The sequence below is a fragment of the Desmodus rotundus genome, chromosome X (genome assembly GCF_022682495.2).
Source record: "Desmodus rotundus isolate HL8 chromosome X, HLdesRot8A.1, whole genome shotgun sequence".
NCBI lineage: Eukaryota > Metazoa > Chordata > Mammalia > Chiroptera > Phyllostomidae > Desmodus > Desmodus rotundus.
In genome coordinates, this window is record NC_071400.1 from 18,452,476 (window position 1) to 18,477,813 (window position 25,338).

General features: G+C 38.8%; 1 protein-coding gene across 1 annotated transcript in view; it reads left to right on the forward strand.

Moving 5' to 3' along the window:
• GPC4 (glypican 4) overlaps positions 1 to 25,338 on the forward strand; it is a 108,877-nt gene that overhangs the window by 68,090 nt on the left and 15,449 nt on the right. The window contains exons 2-3 of the mRNA XM_024566953.4: positions 2,385 to 2,543; positions 18,735 to 19,126. Of these exons, the coding sequence (XP_024422721.2) occupies positions 2,385 to 2,543; positions 18,735 to 19,126 (551 nt within the window). The remainder of the gene's footprint in view (positions 1 to 2,384; positions 2,544 to 18,734; positions 19,127 to 25,338) is intronic.

Consider the following 25,338-nt stretch of genomic DNA (forward strand, 5'->3'; position numbering starts at 1 on the left):
TCTGTTCCCTCTCACACAGCCCCTACTGGGGACCTAGCCTGCAACCCAGGCATGTGCCCTGACCGGAAAAGGAACCTGTGACCTTTCAGTTCACAGGCTGGTGCTCAATCTACTGAGCCACACCAGTCAGGGCCTAGTTAATTTTCTACATGGGTGTGAGTTGATATAGATTTTTAAATACAGCTATGGCAAGCACTGTACTACTTGGGGTCCTTTGTATTGTTTTATGTGTTCAGACTGCATTGGGGTACATCCTCAACCTTGGCACCAGGAGACAACTGGATATCTCTCTGTTAATTATGGGTGCCAGTACCCATACCCAAAGGCATGCTGTGAACAACCAAAAGGGAGTTTTGGTTGTAACAAAGGTGTTTCCAGAAACTGAGCCTTAGCAACTCTTCTTGTATCACTAATGAGATCTAAGATATTTTGCAGCTTCACAGCTCCTAAACTGTATACAGTCTTCCTCCCTCCTTGTTTTTTTTTTCTGTTAGAATTATCTGTTGACCAAGGCTTTCAAAAATTCCAAAAAGGCTTTCAGCAGTTCTGGATGAAGAAGTTATTTGAAGATTGTTTCCTTTACCCTCTTTCTTCAATAGTTTTTTAATGCTCTATACTCTATTTTGTCTGGCAGTAACACTCTCCCCACTTTTTAATTGCCAGGAAGGAAGAATGATCAGGAGTGTATATGATTATGTAATTATTTGCATATGTGCAGTTGCCAGTCCTAGTATTAGTCAAATAAGTTGCCAAATCAATTTTTATTTGCGGTAACTTCCCCCTGCCCCACCACTTTGGTATTTTATGTAAAGACTTATTTCCTCTAAGCACATGCAGCCAAAAAGCAGCAAAGCCCAGCTCATGGCCTAGTTCAATTCCCATGATTATTAGCATTGTTAGAAAGATTTGCTCTTCATTCTCCATTCCTTTATTTATTGTACATGCTTACCATTAACAGGCTCAGGTCTTCAATATACTCATTCTTGAGTTCTTGAGATCTTGGTTCTTTTCAGATCCTGTTTTTCTTACATGGAACATGGACAGCAATAGCAGAAGGAATGGTGAGGGTGAATCCTCATAAACATCTGTACAAAATTATACCAGTGTACCTCTACCACACCAGATAATACAGGAGTGACTAAAGTACCTAGTGGGTTTATTTTTGAGTGGCACTACATCTCTTGGTCATTATGAAGGAGAGGTATGACCTCTTTAAAGCATAATTTTTGTCCTGTGATAGGAGGAGCAAGATGTGTGTGAACTTTGGGATCTGTTAAAAAAAAAAAAAAACAACTCCACACTCTCATGGCCAAACCACAAGCAAAATGCAACTGTTGTAGGTGAGGGATGTACTTTGTGGATTTGGCTGCTGTGTAGTGATATGCTTTTGACATTACTCTTTACCCTTAGGGTTCCTTCACTACATAAAGATTATATTTATTGGAAACCATTAGTCTATATTGGGATGAGTGGCTACATTGCACAGAATCATACAGTCAGTACAGTGTCCAACATCTGCACAGAAGATGCTGGATGAAAAAATCTTAAAATTAAAGATCGTTTAATATCACCCTTTATCATATACTGAAATTATCCAGCACAAACTCCCTTTGTTTCTGCTTGGCTGACAAGCAGAAACAAACTCCTTGAAATGCACTTACCCAATTGCTTCCTTCCAGTATAACTATTGCTCACAAATATGTTCATTTTGGGGGGTATTGGTCACATTTTATAAATCATTCTTCATTAAAGGTACTCTCTTTTGGAATGTGAACTCCCAAAGCTAGAAAATCTGTCTCGTTTTGGTAACTTTAATGGAATCTTAAAGAATTAGAGAAGAGCCCTGGCTGGTATGTCAGTGGATTGAGTGCCAGCCTATGAACCAAAGGGTTCCTGGTTCAATTCCCAGTCAGGGCACATGCCTGGGTTGCAGGCCAGGTCCCCAGTAGGGGGCGGGTGAAAGGCAATCACACATTGATTGTTCCTCTCCCTTTCTTTCTCCCTCCCTTCCCCTCTGACTAAAAATAAATAATCTTTATAAAAAGGAAATCTGTTTTAAAAAAGAATTAAAAAAGAGACTTGTGTTGATATTTGGATGATACTCTGTTTACTGACCACACTAATTTTCCTGTAATGTAGCAGACTAACTGATTAGGAGGTTATTTTGTCTTTTGGAGGTGGCTTTATTATTATATTTTTCCAAGAAGGAAGTGTTTTAGTTAAAGTTTCTGTTCATAAGATGCCTAGGTCTTTGCAGTAACCTTACAGATAGAAATGAAGCAAAGAGTGTGCTTCATCAAATTCTTCCCTTAAATCAAATTCTTCCCGCTTGGGCTTGATGAATGATGATGGAAATTGAGTGTGTCCTATATCTTATCTTTCAGGTGATCATTTGAAGGTCTGCCCCCAGGGTTATACATGCTGCTCTCAAGAGATGGAGGAGAAGTACAACCTTCAAAGTAAAGATGAGTTTAAAGCTGTGGTCAGTGAACAGTGTAATAATTTGCAAGCTGTCTTTGCTTCTCGTTACAAGAAGTTTGATGGTATGTATTGGAACTTTGATCCAAGTAAGCATCCACATTTGCTTTGTTCCTGAGATTGTTTTACACCTTTTATTCCACTTGAGTTTAGACCATTGCTTTTTCACAGCTCCTCTGTTCTCTCAGTGTTCAAGTTTTCTCCCAAGATGTTCCTCCTTGTTGCATCCCAAGGGCAAGTTAGCCCTACAGCTTGAGATTAGACTCCTTGTGGAGGCATTAGAATCTGTATGGCAGGCATTATGAATATATGTTCACAAGCAGCCAAAAAGTATATTAAAATAGTTTAATTCAAATGCTTTTATTTCTTTTCTTGGGTGGATACAGAATAATGTTGTTGATGCATATCACTTAAAAAACAATCTTCCTACTAAAAAGCAGGCATCTGAAAACAGTCAAAATAACTATAGAGATTTTGCAGATGTGGGACTTCAAATTAAATTTCAAAATGGATTCCCCAAAGGCAAATAGAATTCCTAGAAGCTCTGTAGAACACAGGCAGGATCAAAGGTCAGTTCTTGAGTTTCCATGCAGCAGCAACTCAGAGGTAGCAACTATAATGTAATCTTCATTACACCGGCCTCCTTCCCTGGCCTTTTACTTGGTGTTCTGGCTTAGTCTATCCATGTAAAGCTACGACCAAACCTATTTCAGTCCTCTGTGCCCAATGTCACATGCACATTTCCTTTTAATCATGAAGAAATAGTCAATACGAGCCAATTGAGAAGTACTTCAATTGTGTCTGAAGTGATCTTATAGATAAACAATTTTAAAAACCAGAGTATCGGGTCCAAAACACCTCAGGATTCTTTTCTTTGATGCTGTGCACCCAATTTGAAGATTATTATAAAGTAGATTTAATTTTAATAGGAATGATTTAAGGTTTTCTTTGTGCCTGTTTTAAAGGCCATTCTGATTACATAGAACCTTTGAAGCATGCTTTTCTTGACATTATGTTTGGTGAAGAAGTATAAGGCAAATTTTTGAGATGTGAAATGTCTGAGTATTTTTGCAAAGGGCTTGTTACCATGGTGAGAAACTGGACTAAGTTAGACTTGATATAGAAGACAGTCCTGCCCTGACTGGTGTGGCTCAGTGGGTTGGGTGTTGTCCTGCAAACCCAAAGGTCACCAATTTGATTCCCCATTAGGGCACACATGCCAGGGTTGTGGGCCAGGTCCCTGGTTGGGGGAGTGCAAGAGTCAACTGATCAATGGTTCTCTCTCATACTATGATGTTTCTCTCCCTCTCTCTCTCCTTTCCTTCCCCTTTCTCTAAAAATAAATAAATAAAATCTTTAAAAAGAAAAACAGAAAGCAGTCCTCAGCTAAAGAACAGGTTGTATTTCTGATTGGTTTTGTGATTTGATTTTGAAGTTTAATAAACAATTTAATAAGTGTTAGTTGGATTCTCAGATTAGACCATGAAAGCATATTTTATTTCTAATGTAGTTAACCTAATTTTTTCTATGTAGCATATCATATATTGTACCCATTTTTTCTAACGCTTTGTATGCAGATTGTATTCAAAATTATATTTAGTCCTAATTTTATCTCTTCTCCCTGGATGGATGGAAATTATTTCTCCATAACCCCAAACACACATGCCTGTAAAGTCCATTTAACAATGTTAGCACCACATGAAGATCAGTATTATTGTCCAAAGACATCATTAGACTGCTTCTGTGTCTCTTAGTCAGTAAATTATTAGTATGATTATTGAAAAGAATGGTATTCTCTTGACTATAACATTCCTTATTCAAGAGAGTAATGAAAGCATTTTCTTTTACTTTGAGGAGAAAATTTAGAAAGATAATCAGATGGTCATCTTTGAAAACTTGAGATGCTGGTATTTAAAAATCACTACTTGGAGAATTAAGAAGGAAATTACATGGAATTTAGAAGGAAAAACTCCTGCTATTTAGAAATGGCTAGTCTTTTGGTAGCATGACGGGGTGCAGATCCAGCTGTTTTAGGTTCCAAGGCCACCTCTGCCCAGTTACCACATTTATTTTGTTTTATTTTATTTTACTTTACTTTTTAAATTTAATTTTTTAATTTTTAATTATTTTATTGATTATGCTGTTATAGTTGTCCCAATTTTTCCCAATTTCTCCCCTGCATGGAGCCCCTCCCCCATTCCATCAGGCAATCCCAACACCATTGTTCATGTCCATAGGCCACACATATAAGTTCTTTGGCTCTTCCATTTCCTATGCTGTACTTTATATCCCCATGGCCATTCTGTAACTACCTATTTGTGCTTCTTAATCCCCTCACCTGTTTGGCCCATCCCCCAATGCCCCTCCTATCTGGCAGCCATCAAAATGTTCTCTGTATCTATGATTCTGTTTCTGTTCTGCTTGTTTATTTTGTTTTTTAGATTCATTTGTTGATAGATATGTATTTGTTACCATTTTCTTGTTCATATTTTTCATCTTCCTTTTCTTCTTAAAGAAGACACTTTAACATTTCATATAATGCTGGTTTGGTGATGATGAACTCCTTTAGTTTTTTCTTGTTCGGGAAGCTCTTTATCTGTCTTTGAATTGTAAATGATAGTTTTGCTGGATAGAAGAATAATCTTGTTTCTAGGGCCTTGCTTTTTTTTCATCACTTTGAATATTTCTTGCCAGTCCCTTCTGACCTGCAAAGTTTCTGTTAAGAAATCAGCTGATAGTCTTATGGGGGCTCCCTTGTACGTAACTAACTAATTGCCTTTCTCTTGCTGCTTTTAAGATTCTCTCTTTATCTTTAACCTTTGGCATTTTAATTATGAGGTGTCTTCAGGTGGGCCTCTTGGGGTTCATCTTGTTTGGGACATTTTGGGCTTCCTGGACCTGTATGTCTATTTCCTTCACCAAGTTAGGGAAATTTTCTGTCATTATTTTTTCAAATAGGTTTCCGATTTTTTGATCTCTCTCATCTCCTTGCAGCACCCCCATGATGCAAATGTTCATGTGCTTAAAGTTGTCCCAGATGCTCCTTACAGTATCCTCATTTTGTTTTTTGGATTACTGTTTCTTCTTGCTGTTCTGATTGGGCTTTTTTTTTTTTTTTTTTTTTTTGATTTCTTATATTCTAAATTTCTGGGTTGATTCTTGGCTTCATCCACTCTACTATTTATTCCCTGTAAATTGTTCGTTATTTAAATTAGCATATCCTTCATTTCTGACTGGTTCTCTTTTATGGTTTCCACGTTCTTTTATATGCTGTTGAAGTTCTCACTAAGTTCACTTAGCATCCCTATAACCAGTATTTTGAACTCTGTATCTAGTAGCTTGCTTGTCTCCATTTTGTTCAGTTCTTGTTTCTGGAGTTTTCTTTTGTTCTTTCATTTGGGCCATGTTTCTTTGTCTCCTCATTTTGGCAGCCTCCCTGTGTTTGTTTGTATGTATTAGGTAGCGCTGCTTTGACTTTGTGTCTTGGTAGTGTGGCCTAATGTGGTAGGTGTCCTGTAGGGTCCAGTGGCACAGCCTGCCCTATCATGCAAACTGGGTACTCAGGGGTCTGCCACTGTGTGGCTTGTGTTATACCCTCTTGTTGTCGAGCTTTGTGGTGGCATGTCCAAGGAGAGCCACCGACTGTATTCTACCCAGGGTCAAAGAGCATTAGCTACAAAGTGATTTGCAGATGGCTGCTACTTGTGCTGGCCTTGAGGCAACTTAGTGAGAGGTACAGGGCTTGCTGAAGCCTGATGCTGCTCATTTCTGATAACCTGAAGCATGGGCCAAGACAAGCCATTGGTATGGAAAAGCCACTGGAAACAGCTTGGGTGGGCCCAAAAGTTGGGTCAGGCAAGGCCTCAGGGAATCATCAGGTTGGGACAAATAGTGTGAGCCTGGTTGATGGAGCCTCAGATATGGTGCCCACATGCCAGCTCTGTGGCTCTGTGCGGGGAGGGCTCAGAAAAGGAACAGTGCCTATGACAACACTTCTGTCTGGAAGAAATCTGCATACCCCCAGCCCTGTAGCCCTGATGTCAAACACTTCAGTTCCTTCTGAATGTCTCTGATGCCTTTCAAGCAGCTTCCCTGGTGCTGGAGCTCAGAAGGAGTGAGTCTGAGTAAGTCCATGTGTGGGCCCTTTGAGAGTAACTGCCAGGGAGTCCAGAAGTTTCATTCTTCCCCATCCTCAATGCCCCCTGGTTTTTGTAGCCAGAAGTTGTGGGGACTTATTTTCCTGGCATTTGAACAGTGTGCTGGGGGACCTGGTGTGGCACTGGAACCCCCTGCTCCTGAGATGTCCCTCCTGATTTTTATCCACCATACATGGAAATGGGACCAGGCTGTTCTGTGTCTGCGCCCTTCCTACCCGTCATAATAGATGTGACTTCTTTAATTCTGTACTCGTAGGACTTCCATTCAGCTCAATTTCTGACGATTCTGAATGATGGCTCTTCTATAGTGTAGTCGTAATTTTGATGTGTTTGTGCAAGGAGGTGAATACTGTGTTTACCTATGCCACCATCTTGGCCAGAAGCTCAAAACTTAACTAATTTTTACCAGGTTGCAACTAAGTCTGTCAAACTCAAAATGTTTTGAACTCTTCTTTTATTTAGCTTTACAACAATATCCTGTTTCTAGGTGGCTAATAAGTAATATCGAGTATTCATTCTTAGACTTCATTAAAGTTTAATTATATACTTTCCATAAGCTAGAGAAGAAATTCAGATACAAGTGCAAAATTTGGCATGCAGAAATTTTCCATAGAGTTATGTCAAGGGTGTCTCAAAGCCCTTACCACCTCTGTAAAATTGCGGAGGTTGGGGAAAGACATGGTGCTCTGGCCCCCCACTGTCCGGAGTGTCCGCCGCTGTCTGCCGCTCCCCACTCAGCAGCTCTCATGTTTTATTAGACATATCTCCTAGTGCAGATCCCACAGACAGTGACTTCTCTTGTCTGTGAGCCTGCTGGTATAGCTGTTCTTTCCCTTTCTTGCTCCTGGTGGTTCTATAGCATTACTTGTATGGGATGATTTCAATGTGTACTTTTTAAAAAGCCGTACAGTAAGTGTTAACATATGTTTTTAAAAAAGGACAGAAAAACAGTTTCTCTTGCCCTTTACTTTCAGGCTTCACATTCAATAAATGTGTTAACACTGTTTATCAGTTTCAAAACTGGTCACAAAAATGAATGTGAAATGCCAGTTTGTTTCTTCAGATTTTAATTTAAAACACGGCATAGAGAAAAAGATAGTGAGCACAGATTAATTTTTTGAAGTAGTTCCTGAAATGTGTTCTGGAGATCAGAACAGAGCTGGGATATATTGTATATTTCCTCCAAGTTAGATTTCCTAAGACAATTAAATGCTTTTATGGTAAAACCTCAGTTGACTGGTATCCAACAAACCAATAATCCTCAAGTGGGTACTGCATTTGTTGATTGACTGATTTTTTAATCCTCAAGGCTTAAGAAAGATGTTGAATAAAGTTGTATAGGGGATGTCTGGACTCTCAGAAATCCAATGGCAGAGTGCTTTCCTTAAAAATTGTCCAAGCCATTATATATAAAAGCCAAATCTCGGCTTATTGCTGTGAACGAAGAGGAAGTTGGGCAGAGTAACAAGATGGCAGCTGGAGAACAAAGATGGAGGGCAATAACACACCACAAAGGCTCAAGACAAGTAATGAGGAAATATCAAAGGGACACATGGAAACCTATGGGGTCAAGTGACTTCAAATGGGCGTCTTTTGTTATCTTCAAAATTACAGTATAAATTCAAAATGTTGACTCTGAGCCCAGGCAACTTCTTCTGTCATCAAAACTCGAGTCATGTTTATGACATACCACTTTTTTCTAAGGCAGGAGCAATTACTTTTTATAAACTCTTCAATAAAATAAGGCTTGGAGGCTTTTAGGGGATCAGCCTTGTTTAACTAGAAATCATCCCATTTTCCCAGTTTTTCATCATTTGGTGTCCGGTGAGCTCCAGTCAGCTCTCACATTTTGGAATCCAGATACCTTATATTCCTTATCTCTAAGGTTGTATTTTTGTTCTACACATTTAATTTTCTGTTGTTTGCACACCTGAGACTATAAGTCTATAAAGTAGTTTTTAAAATATTTTATTTATTTATTTTTAGACAGAAGGGAAGGGAGGGAGAAAGAGGGAGAAACCTCAATCTGTGGTTGCCTTTCGTATGCCCCATACTGCGGACCTGGCCCACAACCCAGGCATGTGTCCTGACTGGGAATTGAACCAGTGACCCTTTGGTTCACAGGCCAGCGCTCAATCCACTGAGCCACACCAGCCGGGGCTATAAAGTAGTTTTTAAGTTGTAAACTGCATTTGCGTGTGCTCACATGTGCATGCATTTTCAGACCTGAGTGAATTACAGAACACTTCTTTAGGCAGCAACAAGATTCTCAGGTTTCCCATATTTTAAACTTGTACCTCTGAGTTTAAGGACTCGGGTGTTTCCTACACAGCAATCTTATCCATCCACACTTTAACTTAGTTGTTCAATACCAGAGATCTACCACCCTAGGCTAGAGACATAGAACCTGAAAATGGTAGTGACAGAGCTAGCAACTCCACCTCTTGGCCAGTTTGGGGAATTTTTTTTTTTTTTTTGAAGTAGAACTGCTAATTAACATAGCTGAATCAGTTGTCTCATAAATATGCTAATCAGATACTCAGTTCAGGGGCCTTTGAAAGAAATGCTTGGCAAAGGGAATAGAAATAACAGAAGTGGGACGTAATCTGTGTTTTGGGGACCACAACATAAAGACCCACCCCAAAATGTTGAATTTTGTGAGATTTCTTTTTAAAAGAAGCATAGTTATATCAAACAGCCCAAATAGATTAACATGAGAGCTGCCATGTTATATATATTTCTGAAGTACATAGTAAAAATGGTATAACAATTTCAAAGATATATTACTGTGTAAAAACTCCCTGATCAAATTGTTTGCTATGTATTTTGCATCTTAAAAGAAATCTTAACGGAATAGAGATGTTGTCTGATTCTAGTCCACTGGGTAAACTTTGTCATTTTGGAACCAAATGTAGCAACTTTGGTCTGGAGGCAGAGCCACTAAATTGTCAGCCTGCTTCTGCTCTGAACTCACAGTGACCTGAGGCAATTAACTGGTCTCAGTTTTCCCATCCATAAAATGAGGGGGTTGAGCTAGATGCTCTGTAAAGACCCTTTTAATTCTAAAAATTCTGTGAATCTTCTGAACACGTGACTACACCAGCTGCTTTAGTGAAAGGTCTTACAAGATGTTAATTAGCTGCCTGTACGTACGCTCTATTTTCCTCCTATCATTTCTGGACCCTCTGCTACTTTCACCAAGTCTTTGAAAACACTCCCATGAGCCTGAAGCTTGTTAACTTGCATAATAGTAGAAATTTTGTGAATTAGCTTATAATGCACACAAAAGAAATAATTGTCTCTTCCATCTATCTGCATGGGCCAAGTGTAAATCAGAGTGGCCACCCTTTCCTTAAAGCCTCCTTGTTTTCTGTCATTTCACAAAGGCAGGACATGAAGCATTCTTCAAATTTAGCTAAATCTGTTTTAATCACTGACTGAAAGTTTTCCATAGTTCATACTGGCCATTACTTCATTAGGCCTCAAGGAAACCCAGTGTGGAGCCTCAGCGAGTTGAAGGCATTAGACTTCACATGCTCATGAAAGCAATGCCATCACTGGGAGTGAGCTGGCCAAAACCTTAAAAGATAAATATATCCAACTAAGTTTTATGGCCATTTGCTAAGCTGGAATTTGTGGAATTTTTCTGACCCCTGATCTTAACTAACTTTTAACTACATAGTTTTATCATTGTCCTTTGCTAGGCCACAGTGACTTACTAAGACCACCTGGGTAATATTCACATTAAAAAAAGTCTTAAAATAGCCCTGGCTGGGTGGCTCAGTTGGTTGGAGCATCATCCCATACACCAAAGGGGTTGTGGGTTTGATCCTTGGTCAGGATCTGTGTCAGAGCCCTGTCAAACCCGCAACTAGGTATGTGCCCACACATACTGGTGGCAACCAACTTGATGTGTCTGTCTGTGTCTCTCTCTCTCTCTGCCTCCCTCCGTCCCTCCCTCCCTTCCTGTCTCCCTCCTTCCCTCCCTCCTTTCCTTCCTCTCTGTAAAATCAATAAAATCATATTCTGGGGTAAGGATTTTTTAAGAAGTCTTAAAATAAATGTCATAGAAATGTATAGCATACATACAAAATAGGATTGGTTTTCAATCCTCACCTCAGATTTCACTCATTAAGACATCCCTTTAAAATCTGTTGCTTTTTTAAAACCTCTGCTACAGTGCAGCAGGCAGCATTTCACAGGACAAGTAGCTAGGACGGAGGGTAGAAAAAGACATGAGGCCTTCTGGACTTACAGCAAATGTAGTGTTCTTTCCAGACCGTGCTAATGTTTCTTTGATTTAGTTGGAAAGCACTGCTACCGTTTCCTTTACAATTCTCTTTTCTTTTCCTTCCATGTGAAGAATAAAATGACGGGTATTTTTGCTAATTCTTTTTATAATCTGTGAAACTTGATGAGAATGAGCCAATGGCAGCTTACTGTAATCAAATCAAGAGCTCAGACAAAACACACACATTTTTGTATTGACAAAGGTTTTCTGCCTTTTGAGTTGTTATCTGAAGTGTGACCAATTGTGGCTCTAGCATTGGCTATTTCATTGGATTGAAAATGCCTCTGCAGCTTCCAGGGAGCCCTGAGCACTTTCGCTCTGGGACACTGCTATTAGCTTTGACTTCTTAAGAAGACATGGCATCAGCAAGAAGCAGCTGATCTGTTTGGACGCAAGTAAATAAATGGAAGAGCTTTAGCTGAATTGCTTTTATCTGCTTTGTTGGTTCATTGCACTTTGAGCCTGAGAGTTGAGAACGTTGTTGTTCATCTCTGCCCACCCTCTTTCCATGTGTCTGTCTGTGTAGTCAAAGAAAAGGGCTTATTTGATCTAGCACTGACTCCGACTGATTGATTGATAGAATTCCTGAGCAGTCAGGTCTTTCTTGTTCATTGTCCCTGTTCATCTCCATCACTTCTCTCTTGAAAGAATTAGCAGAACAATTGAAACTCTTGTAATATATATGACTCAAACAGGGAGGGTGATACATGGGCCCATCTTTTCTGGAGGTCAGTTTAGCAGTGTGCCAGAAATCTTGAATATGTTCATACCCTTTGATTTAGTAATTCTACTTCTAGGTATTTATCCCACGAAAAGAAAGATCTACGTACAGATTTATGTACAAGGATATTTATCCACAGCAGTGTTTATAAGGAAAATAGGAAATTAGCCTATATGTCTTATGATGATTACATTGTGATCTGTTCTATGGTGTCACAGTATGCAGTTAAAAATTATGTTTCTGATGAACTTTTAATCACACAGGAAATGCTAACCATGTAGTGTTATATGAGAAAAAGGTATAAATACAGTATGATCTCAACGATGTGACAGTACATATCTTCACAGGAAAAAGATAGGAAGAAAATTCAATGAACCATTGTTGCTCTCTTTTAATGGTGGGATTTGGGGTAATTTATATTTTTCTATACATTTCCATATTTTTCAAATTGTTAGAATTTGAATCCTTTATATGGAATTATATGCATTTTTAATAAAATATAAAAATTGCTTTGGTTTAAAATAAGTTTAAATTTTTTTCTTAAGTAGCACAATGCTCATTGGAGACAATTTGGGAAAAGTATTGAAAATATACTGAAGTGCTGGCCAGTGTGCCTCAGTTGGTTGGAGTACCCTCTCATAAATAGAAGGTTGTGGGTTCAATTCCCTGTCAGGGCACTTGCCTTAGTTGTGGGTTTGGTCCTTGGTCAGGGTGCTGCAGGAGGCAGCTGATCGATGTTTCTCTCCCTCACTTTCCCCCTCCCTTCCCTTCTTTCTAAAGTCAACCTGGTAAGGATAACTGGGAAAAAATGCACTGAAGCCTCTAGAAAGTCGAATGAATAGAATAAAGAGAAATAAAGTTATTTTTGAAAACATGAAGGTATATATTTTTGACTATAAAATATTACTGAAAAATTTGGGTAAACAAAATTGAAAACAATTATCCCTGGTCCCCAACATTCAACCCATCACCACTCTCCTGGCATTTTACAGTTTTTTTTTTTGTTTTTTTTTTTTGCGCACGTATATAATACATATACGTACATACAAATTGGAATCATAACTGATTATCCTATCTTCTGTTCATATTTTTCTCTTAATATTAGCTCATAAGCAGATAGACTATATTATGAGGTTTTATATAAGGCCATATAGCAGATCAACATACAGTTTTGTGTACGGAACACTTGTAATAGCTGCTTCAACCTTATGGCTTAAACATGTCCTCAGCCTTCTCTGGGAATGTCATTTCTGAATGACAGGGAATCCGAGTGTGCTAAAGTGAATTGGCTAGCTGGTGTCGGAAGTATCCCTAGGAGAAATGGAATGGGGTCCAGTGGAAGGGACCTTACACTACCGAGCTTGTGTCCCTGGCAATGTCACCAAGACACAGGAGCCATGAGATACAGAGATTGTATTTACTCATGAGGAGATTCAACATGCAAAGTGCATTAACTAACAAAATTAACCTTGGAAAGTAAAGGCTGTTCCTACTTTGGCAGGATCCCCTTGTGTACTTTGATATGTTAACAGCTCCAAATAAGTGCTATAGCTGGCAATTGTCTTGTCATCCTAGGAAAGGTCTATTGATGTGCTATCAGTTGATGAAGGTTAGTCAACTACATGTTCTTGTGAGTACACCATGCCCTGGTAGGCACTTTTGAGGATTGACATTATGCCCAAATGAAGGAAAGTGTGTGTTAAAACTTTATACAGACTTTACCAAAAAAGCAAGACATTTGTAGATGCTTGTTTTAGCTGTTCTTCATTAAGTACTTGATCTTGGGTGAAAGAATGGATGGATATAACTCTTTGAGTTTCCTTAACAGTGCAAAAGGTATGATTTGTATCATTTACAAGGAGGCTGCTTTTCTCAGGAATTTTGTTGCTGTGGTTACTTAATGTTTGCATACCACACTAGGACTCTGAATTACAGCCTTTACAGTAAGTAAAAAGGAAATTAATCTTTATATGAAAAGGTAGCTTCCTAATAATGTAAATACAAGGTGGTAATTTATAGCACCAAGCAAATGGATTGATTAGAAAGAGCTCCCAATCTCTTAAGGTCACGGGTTAATTCTAGAATGCATTCTAGCTCATTAATCAATGGCCAGTCGATTATTTATAAAGGAGTAACTAATGGCATTTAATAGCAGAACTGGGGGACTTTTTACTTGCTTCAAGAATTTTCAATGTTTATTTGATGCAAGACAAGTAGCTGTGGATAGAAGTTCTAGGAGTACATGATGGTTTTTTTTTTAAGACAGGATATTTAAATAAACAACTTTTATATGGAAAGTTTTGCCTTTTCAATCTAGTTTTTTTCATGTTAAATTAGTGCTATTGACATTAAGAATGATCACCATTTAGAGCTGGAAAATACTTCCAATCCCCTAATTCTACCCTTATACTGAGTTGACTTTCGGCCAAGAAGGTAGTATGCAAATGAAATGTGTGGCGAGGATTGGGGATTGACCTGCTGTATAATTCTAAATTTTACTGTCCCTAGTTCTTTTGCTTAAACCTTTGCCTTGATCTTTTTTATATGTATATGTGATGTACATGATATTATGTCTCTTTACTATACAATAACATAAAATCTCTTGCCTGGTTTGATGTTTCTTCATTCTGTGTTTTTCACTCGTTTGTCAATCCCATCCTGGTAGATGTCTGGGACATTTCACAGCATTGGAAGCAAGAGCCATTAAGCATTTCTTTTTTCTTTTTTATCTCTTTTTTTGATATATTTATTGATTATGCTATTACAGTTGTCCCATTTCCCCCCCCTCACTCCACTCCATCCTGCCCACCCCCTCCCTCCCATATTCCCCCCCTATAGTTCATGTCCATGGGTCATACTTATAAGTTCTTTGGCTTCTACATTTCCTACACTATTCTTACCCTCCCCCCGTCTATTTTCCACCTATCATCTATGCTACTTATTCTCTGTACCTTTCCCCCCCTCTCCCCCTCCCACTCCCCTATTGACAACCCTCCATGTGATCTCCATCTCTATGGTTCTGTTCCTGTTCTAGTTGTTTGCCTAGTTTGCTCTTGTTTTTGTTTTATGTGTGGTTGTTAACAACTGTGAGTTTGCTGTCATTTTTACTGTTGCTATTTTTGATCTTCTTTTTCTTAGGTAACTCCCTTTAACATTTCCTATAATAAGGGCTTGGTGATGATGAACTCTTTAACCTGACCTTATCTGAGAAGCACTTTATCTTCCCTTCCATTCTAAATGATAGCTTTGCTGGATAGAGTAATCTTGGATGTAGGTCCTTGCCTTTCATGACTTGGAATACCTCTTGCCAGCCCCTTCTTGCCTGTAAGGTCTCTTTGGAGAAATCAGCTGACAGTCTTATGGGAAGTCCTTCGTAGGTAACTGTCTCCTTTTCTCTTGCTGCTTCTAAGATTCTCTCCTTCCGCTTAATCTTGGGTAATGTAATTAGGATGTGCCTTGGTGTGTTCCTCCTTGGGTCCAGCTTCTTTGGGACTCTCTGAGCTTCCTGGACTTCCTGGAAGTCTATTTCCTTTGCCAGATGAGGGAAGTTCTCCTTCATTATTTGTTCAAATAAGTTTTCAATTGTTTGTTCTTCCTCTCCTCCTTCTGGCACCCCTATAATTCGGACGTTGGAACATTTCAAGATGTCCTGGAGGTTCCTAAGCCTTTCCTCATTTTTCCGAATTCTTGTTTCTTCATTCTTTTCTGGTTGGATGTTTCTTTCTTCCTTCTGGTCCACACCGTTGATTTGAGTCCCAGTTTCCTTCGCATCACGATTGGTTCCCTGTACATTTTCCTTTGTTTCTCTTGGCATAGGCTTCATTTTTTCATCTACTTTTCGAACAAATTCAACCAATTCTGTGAGCGTCTTGATAACCAGTGTTTTGAACTGTGCATCCGATAGGTTGGCTATCTCTTCCTCGCTTGGTTGTATTTTTTCTGGAGCTTTGAAGTGTTCTGTCATTTGGGCCTTTTTTTTTTTTTTTTTTGGTCTTTGCGCATCTGTTACTTAAAGGGGCCCAGCCTTAGGAGTTCCCCGGGGCGGGGGTAACGCTGGTCACTGGGTTGTGAAGCTGTACGTGGGGGAGGGGCCGAGAGGGAGCAATGGCGCCCACTCCACTGTCCACCGGATTTCAGTCTTTCACTCCGCTACCCGCAATCAAACTGGGCCCCTCTGGTGCTGGTTCCCGAGTGGGTGGGCTTGTGCACGCTCTAGGCCCCTGTGGGTCTTCCCAACGACCTCTCCTGTGAGGCTGGGAGTCTCTCCTGCTGCCGCCCCAACCCCCACGGGCGTCTTCAATCAGAAGTTTGCCTGGGTTGCACGGTCTGCTTCACTCCCCGCCGTTTGTACGGTTTATCTGTGCACGAATGTGGGGCCGCAGGGTCTGCTAGTGGTCAGACTGCCTGCCCCGTTGCTCCCACACTCCGCCAGTCTCGGTCCCGCCACGGCCACGCGAGTCCTCTCCACCCCAGCTGCCCGTCTCCGCCCCTCCTACCGGTCTGGATGAATGTTTATTTTTTATTTCGTTGGTGTCGGACTTCCTTGCTGTTCGATTTTCTGTCAGGTCTGGTTGTGTGAGGCGGCGCACTGTGTCTACCTACCCCACCATCTTGGTTCGAGACCAAGCATTTCTTTTAGCTAAATTGTTCCCAGTTTTATAAGGCCTTGGGTCTTCTTAACTGATCTCCAGCAGCTTTGGATTAATTTATGTTCCCCTCCAATAACTTGACTCTGCCAGGAAGGATTAAAAATCATCCTTAAAAGATTTTTTAAATGTAGATAAAAAGAAACTCTAAAGGTAACAATAATATTACCTCGTGTATTATAAATAGTGTCCATTTATTGAGCATCTATTGTGTGCCAGACCTTAACCATATGAGGTAAGTTAGTAATAGCTCTATTTTATGGAAGAGGCATCAGAGAGTCAGAGAAATTAAATCTTTTGTCCAATCAGATCACAGAGCTCATAAATGAGAGATCCCATCCTTTCCCACTATGTCATTCATTCTGCTTTAGATATGTAGCATGCTATGGTGTTTATTTCCATCCCTATATTAAGTGCTCATTCATGAGCCCTAGGAGTAGTGGTTGCTTGATATTTAGAGCGTAAATTCTTAAGCCTCCAAACTGAAAATTAAAAGGGAAAAAAACCCTGATTTTAGACATTATATTTCAAATGCTTATAAACTATTTCCTTTCTGACTCTCTTTTCAGACACCAATAGCGTCACTTAAAACAGACTCCCTGGGCAGCATTTTTCATGAATACAAGCAGTTGCTGCAAGGGAGATCTAATTTCTAATTAACTCAGCTTCTGATCATTGGGGAACTCTGGTTTACACTGCTCCTGGCTGAGTTCTCTCTTAGTCACCATGTGTCTTATAATTGGCTTCAGGCATAATGATTATGAAGGGATGATTGCTAGGTGTCTAAGGACTCCACAGTGTTTCTTCAGCAGTGAAGACCTGACTCTAATCCTGAATTTTGAATACTGGGGAAAAAGTGGAGATGAGCATTGCAGAGATTAATGAAGTTGCTGGTGATGGCTATGGATTGTGACTGGAATGTCTTAATTTGCGTTCCATTCCTCACTATGGAAGGAAATGTCATAGGAAGAAATGGGGGAGCAGGATGTGAAAGAATCATACAGCAACTTTAGAGACCTGCTTGTTTGTTAGGAGGAACAGATGCAAAAGTTATTTTCCCTTTTTCCTTATAGCAGATTATGTTTCTGTTGATACTGTACCTAATTGGTTTGGATTTTAGAATTTAAATTATGTCTGCCATCCTTAAAATGTCACAAAAGGCAAAAAGCACAGGTAAAATAGTTCCATTTATCAGGGCCAGTAAGAATAAGTCTAAGGAAAAATGTACTTAAGAGATTAAAATCTTTAACATGTATGTTGTGGGTGTGTGGTGAACAAAAAGTAAATCTGAAATAACCTGGTATTCTTTTATATTTCCCAGTTATTTTTCTGTGTTGTCTTATAAATATACTAATTATTTGGTTGAGTCTGTTACACATTTCATCTCTGTCTCTCTCTTCCCCCCATCACCCCATTGAAAGAAAAAACTCATGATACTACTGTGTAAATCCTTAAGAAACTCAAGGTCAACTTGTATATCCCAATTTGTACGAATAGCACAAGGAACACCTAAGAACTGATTTTCAGAAAACTTGTGTGTTTACCTCTTGGGGTGTTTCATTATTTTTCTTGGCCTCAAGCATTTCCTAGGCAGTTTTTTTACTTCCATGTAGATACAAGGAAGAGAAAAGAGAAAAAAAATTGTTTCCAAGTAAAACAACACCTTTTGAAATACACCTGTCCTGGTGTCAGCTTACATTTTGGAGGCATTATTAACATTGGTTTAGATTGTTGCAGCAAAAAGTTCTGGGAAACTTCACGTTATAGACTTCATAGACCCATTTTTTTCCAGTTCTTTATTTACATGGACTGCAAGAGAGAGAAAAGTAAGTGTATACATATGTGTATGTTTATTTTATACTGACTCCTGATAAGTTGTTTGTTTAAAATTTCATTTTTCCATCTCTCTGACATACATGCATATGTAAGTGACTTTGTGATGTAGATATTTTTAACAAAGCGTTTTTTAAAAGACTTTATCTATTTTTAGAGAGAGGGAAAAGAGTGAGAAAGAGAGGGAAAGAAACATCAAAGTGTGGTTGCCCCTTGCATGCCCCCTAATGGGGACCTGGCCCACAACCTAGGCATGTGCCCTGACTGGGAATCAAACCAGCAACCCTTTGATTTGCAAGCTAGCGCTCAATCCACTGAGCCACACCAGCCAGGACTATAGATTTCTTTTCACTGACAAATGATCACAGATGCCAAATTCACCAAAAGAAATCCACCTTATTTCCAAGCATGTTTTATATTTAATTTCATGATTTTTTGTTTTCAAGTTTGCCTGAAAAGCACCTGATTATTTAATTACTGGAAACCCTTTTCTTTCTTTCCTTCCCTCCCTCCCTTCCTTCCCTCCCTCCCTTCCTTCCCTTCCTCCTTCCTTCCCTCCTTCCTTCCTTCTTCCCTCCCTCCCTCTCTCTCTGTATTTTTTGTTTTAGAATTCTTCAAAGAACTACTTGAAAATGCAGAGAAATCCCTGAATGACATGTTTGTGAAGACATATGGCCACTTATACATGCAAAACTCGGAGCTTTTTAAAGATCTCTTCGCAGACTTGAAACGCTACTATGTGATGGGAAATGTGAACCTGGAAGAAATGCTAAATGATTTCTGGGCTCGCCTTCTGGAGCGGATGTTCCGCCTGGTGAACTCCCAGTACCACTTCACAGATGAGTATCTGGAATGTGTGAGCAAGTATACTGAGCAGCTGAAGCCCTTTGGAGATGTCCCTCGGAAATTGAAGCTACAGATTACTCGTGCATTTGTAGCAGCCCGTACTTTTGCTCAAGGCTTAGCAGTCGCAAGAGATGTAGTAAGCAAAGTCTCTGTGGTAAGTGCTATTTGCATTCTGTGTTTTTGTTTTATTTTATTTTAAAAGATAGTTTGGGGGAGCTAGAAAAATAAATCAGTAGAACTCTATTGGCTCAGTAACAGTCTTCTTTCCTTTTCAATTCTTTTGCTTCTTTTCTCCTACACTTTGTGTTTATACATGTACCTTATATAGTTATAAACAATAGTATGATGAACATCTTTATATATCATTGTCATTTTTTTCAGTGGATTTTCTGGTAGCTATTTTTAGAAGTAGGATATATGTTCAGTTTGGAACCTTAATTTCAAATGCGTTTAATACCTCCATACTCTTTTTTTAAAGCTTTTTAAAAAATATTATTTTAAAAAAATTTTATTCAGTTACAATTGTCTGCATTTTCTCCCCATCCCTCCACCCCACCCCAGCCAGTCCCACCTCCCTTCCCCACTTCTACCCTCCCCCTTGATTTTGTCCTTGTGTCCTTTATATTTGTAGTTTGTATTCCACTTCCCTTCCAGAGGAAGTAACATACACAGGGAGGCTCCCCATTACTTGTTTTGAGTGACTACATTTGAGTCTACTAGTTACAGTCTAGAAAAGCATTGAACATCCATTATTACATGTTTCCTTGCTATGAGGTGTATCCAGAGTCCTTAACAAGACAACTTTCTATGACAATTAATGTGGACCACCAGCTCTTGACTCGTATGGATTTGTTTATAGAAGTACCACTAGGGAAAATGAAATTGCAATATGTGGGCTAATGCAGCTGACATAAGCCACATTTTCCTCATTCATAAATTAAAGGAATTGGACTAGACTTATATTTTTCAGACTCTGTTCTTCGGAGCCAACTAAGGAGGTACTTCAGGGGCCTCCTTGAGGAGAGAGGCAAGGGAGATGGGTGTCTTCTAGTGGGTAAGACTCTGCATCTGTGACCTAACCTCCTGGCTCCACCAGAGAAGCTCTGTTTTCCTCAGTTTTATGCCATAGGGTTTTGAGTAGGACTTGAAGGGGGGAAAGGTTCTGTGGTTCCTTCATTCCCCTAACTCACCAAGATGAAATTTTAAAACTTGAAGGCCTTTCCACTTCTACCCTTCCATCATTCAATACAAGTGAAGAAATAGAATATACTGGGCCAAAGTTATCGTTGCAAGATTTATCTTGGTGCTATCTTTTAGGCCCTCAAAGGAAAAGCCAAATTTTAGTCCATTTCTAAAATGTGTGGAGACAAAAGGATAACAACTTATATTGGGTTTGCCAAAAAGTCCGTTACATTTTTTTCTATAAAATAAAGGACACATTTTTTATTTTCACCAAAAACTACTGATTAGGATATTTTGAGTGTGTCCGGTATCTCCTGCTATTGGCTTCTAGTGGGTAGAGGCCAGGGGGGCTACTAAACATCTTCCAATGCATAAGACAGCCCCACAGCATAGAATTGTTCAGCCAAAATGTCATCACTACCAAGAAACTTAGCAAACTACTTTTGACATATTCAATCAGTCACAGCACCGTCTCCATACACAGCACAAATCTTTTTTTGCATTTTATTGTGTTTTTATCTTTCTTGAAATAATAAAACATGATTGCCCAAAATGTTGGCATCTACTTCCATCTTCAATATTAAAATAGCTATACAAAAATTCACCAATTTTAAAAAGTTTTTTTTTAGATTTTATTTATTTTTAGAGAGAGGGGAAGGGAGAGAGAGAGAAACATCAATGTGTGGTTGCCTCTTATGTACCCCCTATTTATGCACCCTCTATTGGGGACCTGGCCCACAACCCAGGCATGTGCCCTGACTGGGAGTTGAACCAGTGACCCTTTGGTTCATAGGCTGGCGCTCAATCCACTGAGCCACACCTGCCAGGGCTTTTAATGAGTTTTTTTTAATGCATGCTGATATGACAGCTGTCACAATACAGTCTAACAAAATTGTTTCAAATGAAGTTAAAGACAACTAAGCGCTACTAGAGCTGGAAAAAACATACTAAACATTTTGGCCAACTCAATACTTGCTTTGAGGACTGGAGGAATGCTCAGTAAAAACTGGACAGCAATGCAAACACTAAATTAACAGTCTGATTGCCTATCAGAGAATTCATTTAGAGGTAAGCTGATAATATAACGTATTGCCCAAACTGGAACAATTATTTAGATCAGGAGGTGCTTATTGGTCATCATACCCAGACAACATGTGCTGCTAGTTTTTAATAAGGAATCAGGACTATCTTGGACAGACCAGGATGTATCGTTACCCTAGTTAGAGAGGAAACTAAAATTCACCAAAGTGAAGATAGAGATTCTAAAAAATTGTGTGTTATTAAAAATAGGTGCCCATAGGATATTTTGTATTAGAATTGGGTGATAATAAGGATTTGTTTATCGGTTACATGCATTATTACAGTTTTACCATTCTCTCATCTCTGGGTCAGTAACTTTCAGGAAACAATTCTTTCCAGCATGTCTTTGTTTACTTTTTTTCTTCATGATGTTTTCATTGCAAATATTGTGAATTGCAAAACATTGTTGGGGTTTATAAGGATGGGTGGGAGCAAGTGGGGAGATGATGCTTATAATTGAAGGAATAATCTGGTTCCTGAACTTCTGCCAACCTCAGCAACCATTATTCATCTTAGAGATGTTCTTGTCAGAGTCCTTCAACAAAGGTGCAATTAACCCAAATCAGTTATTTACAGTATAGTTCACCTAACATTTTCCCTCCTGCAACAATTTCTTGTGTTCATCCTAAGCTGAAGAGGCGGAAAAGTGCCGCTGTGTGCTTTACATGTCTGTGTGTATGTGCATGTGTGGTCACACAAGTGTAGAGAAGAACAGCAAGGAGGAGAAAGCTCCCTTGCAAGTTTTTGAATATTTGTGGTTTGTTAACATTAACCACCCACCTTCCTTTGAGTTGATTCTTAGGAAGGACCAGGCAGCTGGCTGAAGACTGTCTTCTTGTTAGCCTTACTTTGCAAGGTTGGAACCCCTTAGGGAACTGTGATTCCAGAAAACCCAAGTTGGGGTGGAGGGTGGTTGATGAAACAAGGAAACAGTTTAGAGACAACTCAGTGCAGTTTAAAAGATGAAGGGGTAGAAAAGCTTGCCATTGTCCACATCATCCCACCCCTTGAAAGTTAGAGAAAAGTAAGAAGTTGTGGCTTCTCTGTGTAGTATTCTCCTTGACATGGCTCTCAAAATTAACTGTGGAAAATCAGTAAGATTGACTTTTGTTTTTAAGTTTCATACACCCTTACCAATGCAATAAAGAGTATGTGACCCAAAATGAAATAGTCACAATCAATTTCTGATGGTCCTTTTGGTATGATTTTCTTTAAAGCAGGAAATAGATTTCTTGTGTAACATCGTATTGTTAAATTGTTTGAGAAAATTACTTTCTAAACATAACTAATTTTTTAGAATTGATCTGTATTCTGTATTCATTGCAGTTTCCTATCTGCCTAAGAAATATTTGCATAGTTATGAGAATATGATGAATACAAGCTATAGAGGTTATTTACTTTGAATAAACATTACTTGCCAATTGTTTAGTTGACAACACTGTTTCATGACTACTTTAAATGTTGTAGTTGGAAACTTTAAAAAATATTTTACTTCACTACTGAGTTTCTTCTAGACTTAAGGACTGACTTGAAATCAAACTCTTCAACTAAGTTGGGTATCAAAATTATACATACAATAATAAGCTCTGACCAACATGGCTGAGTTGAGTGGACATCGTCCCACAAAGCAAAAGGTCGGTGGTTCGATTCCTGGTCAGGGCACATTCCTGGGTTGTGGGCCAGGTCCCCCATCGAGGGCATGTGGGAAGCAACCAAGTACTGTTTTTCTCTTGTATATCGATGTTTCTCTCCTTCTCCTTCTCACTCCATCCCCCCCTCTCTAAAAATAAGTAAGTAAAATCTTTTTAACAAATTATAAAATAATAAGAACTCAGGAATTACATCAGCTTTTAAAGGGGCTAAAACACAAATTATGTTAAAACATGTCACCTATGTAATATTTCTGTTTAGAAGAAGCATGCAAGGAATACTTTGAAATATATTTCCCATTTGTTTACCAGGCATAATTTTTGGATTATGCCTACCAGTTAAACTGATTTTGTTTTGGATATTTTGGGTTTATTTATTTGTTTATTTATTATGTCTATTTTTAAAAAATTTATGGTGATAGAAGTAAACAGATTTTAAAATCTTTTATTGAATTTATTGGGGTGACATTGGTTAATAAAATTATATGCATTTCAGGTGTACAAGTCTATAATATATCACCTGCATATTGTATATTTGTTTACCACCCCAAGTCAAGTCTCCTTCCATCACCATTTTTTCCCCCATTACTCTCTTCTACCTCCCCCACCTCCCTTCTCCTCTGGTAATCACCATGCTGTTGTCTGTCTGTGAGGGTTTTTTTTGTTTTTTTTTTTTTTTTAATTTAAGGTACAGTGGTATGGAGAAACCAATAAATGGTCTGGCTGTCAAAAACATATTTCAAATTGAACATGTTGAATAATATACATTTGAGTAATAAAAGATGTAAGCTTGTCTACCGGTTCAGGTACCCAAGCAATGTTTTTTTCATATGGGTTCCCACTTCTGCCAACTGCTCTCCCAAATGTACAGTAGTTTGCAGGTGAAACTAGAGCAACCTAAGAGATGAATATTCCTTCTTTTGGTGTCTAATAGAATTAATTACCTTGGGTCTGAAAAAGACCTTTCAGAGTAGAGAATGTATTTCCTAATTAAAGAGAGCCACCTCACCTACTTCATATATAAAGAGGTTTTTAATTTCAAATATGAAAAGCATCACTGCCTTGGGGCTGGTTATTACATACTTAAAGATGTCTCCACTTTCCCTTTATGAATGTGTGACCTGCTTTTCCAGCTCAGTGGTGCAACAGAAGGGTTACAGACATACATTGAACAATGATTTGATAATCACTAAGCTTTTTAAAAAAATCCTCACCAGATGATATGTTTTTATTCATTTTAGAGAGAGGGGAAGGGGTGGGGGATGAGAAAGATTGGTTGCCTCCCATACATGCCCTGACTGGAAATTGAATCCACAACTTTTTAGTTTACAGGATAACACTCCAACCTACTGAGTGAGCCACTTGGTCAGGGCTGATTATCACTAAGCTTATTTTTTTTCCTTAAGATAATTTATTATGCTTACTTTGAAAGTCTTTAGACATTAAATGCATATTATTTCTTTTTGTGTAATTTTTAAAAATATATTTTATTGATTATGCTATTGTATTATCACTAAACTTTTTAAAGGCTGTTAGCCCCAGCAAGCTTAACTAGCTTCAAGGCAAAGTCACTTCTTGGTTGAAGTATACTTGTCTTGCTTCAGCTTGTCTGGGCCCAAAACATCCAGTGGTTTCAGCTTACTCCATTGAGTTTTACAATTCAAACTACAGAAAAGTCACTTTAATTAGTAACAGATGGTTTACTAATGCCCTGGTGCTAAACATTCTTGTATTACTTATTCCATTTTTACTTGTCATGGTTCATGATACATTTTTATTTACCTGCTTGTAGCAGCAGTTTTGCCTGGAAGGGTGAAGTCTCTTGTGGTCTTTCACAAATGCACAAGTGGTTACATGTACCATGAAACTTAACAGATCCTATGCCAGAGAGAGTTGCATTTTCATGGTTTCAGTTAACACTGACATAATGGGACTATGTCTACACCCCCTCCCCAAACTACAGGGGCTATAATTAGAAGTTGGTACCTTACCATTTCGATGTCTAAATGACTGTCCTGCCTTGAAAACAATTTCCATTGATCCACCCTTATTTCTGTCTATTTACAATACCCAACACCTACAATTGTACTACATGAATGATGTTGCCCCGTCTCTGAATCATTATAAATACAAATTTTATAAATGCTCAATGTAAAAAGCTTTTAGGAATCAAAGTGTAGACAATTTTTCAACCATTAATATTCTTTTTCACTTACAACCTAAGAACTGGAATTGCAGGAGGAGGGTGAAACTCTTGCTATAATGGGGCTGGAGATGGTGACTGTAGGAGTACAGAAAGGAAGTGTCAAAGACTGAATAAAAGGAGATCATACAGTCTCAAAACAAATAGAGCACTCTACAAGGGGGCCCATGCAATGATGCTTTGCCTTCTAGGTTCATAAGGGAGTCTAATAACTTAAAAGAAAACAAGACAAACTTTCAAGTATTTATGCAT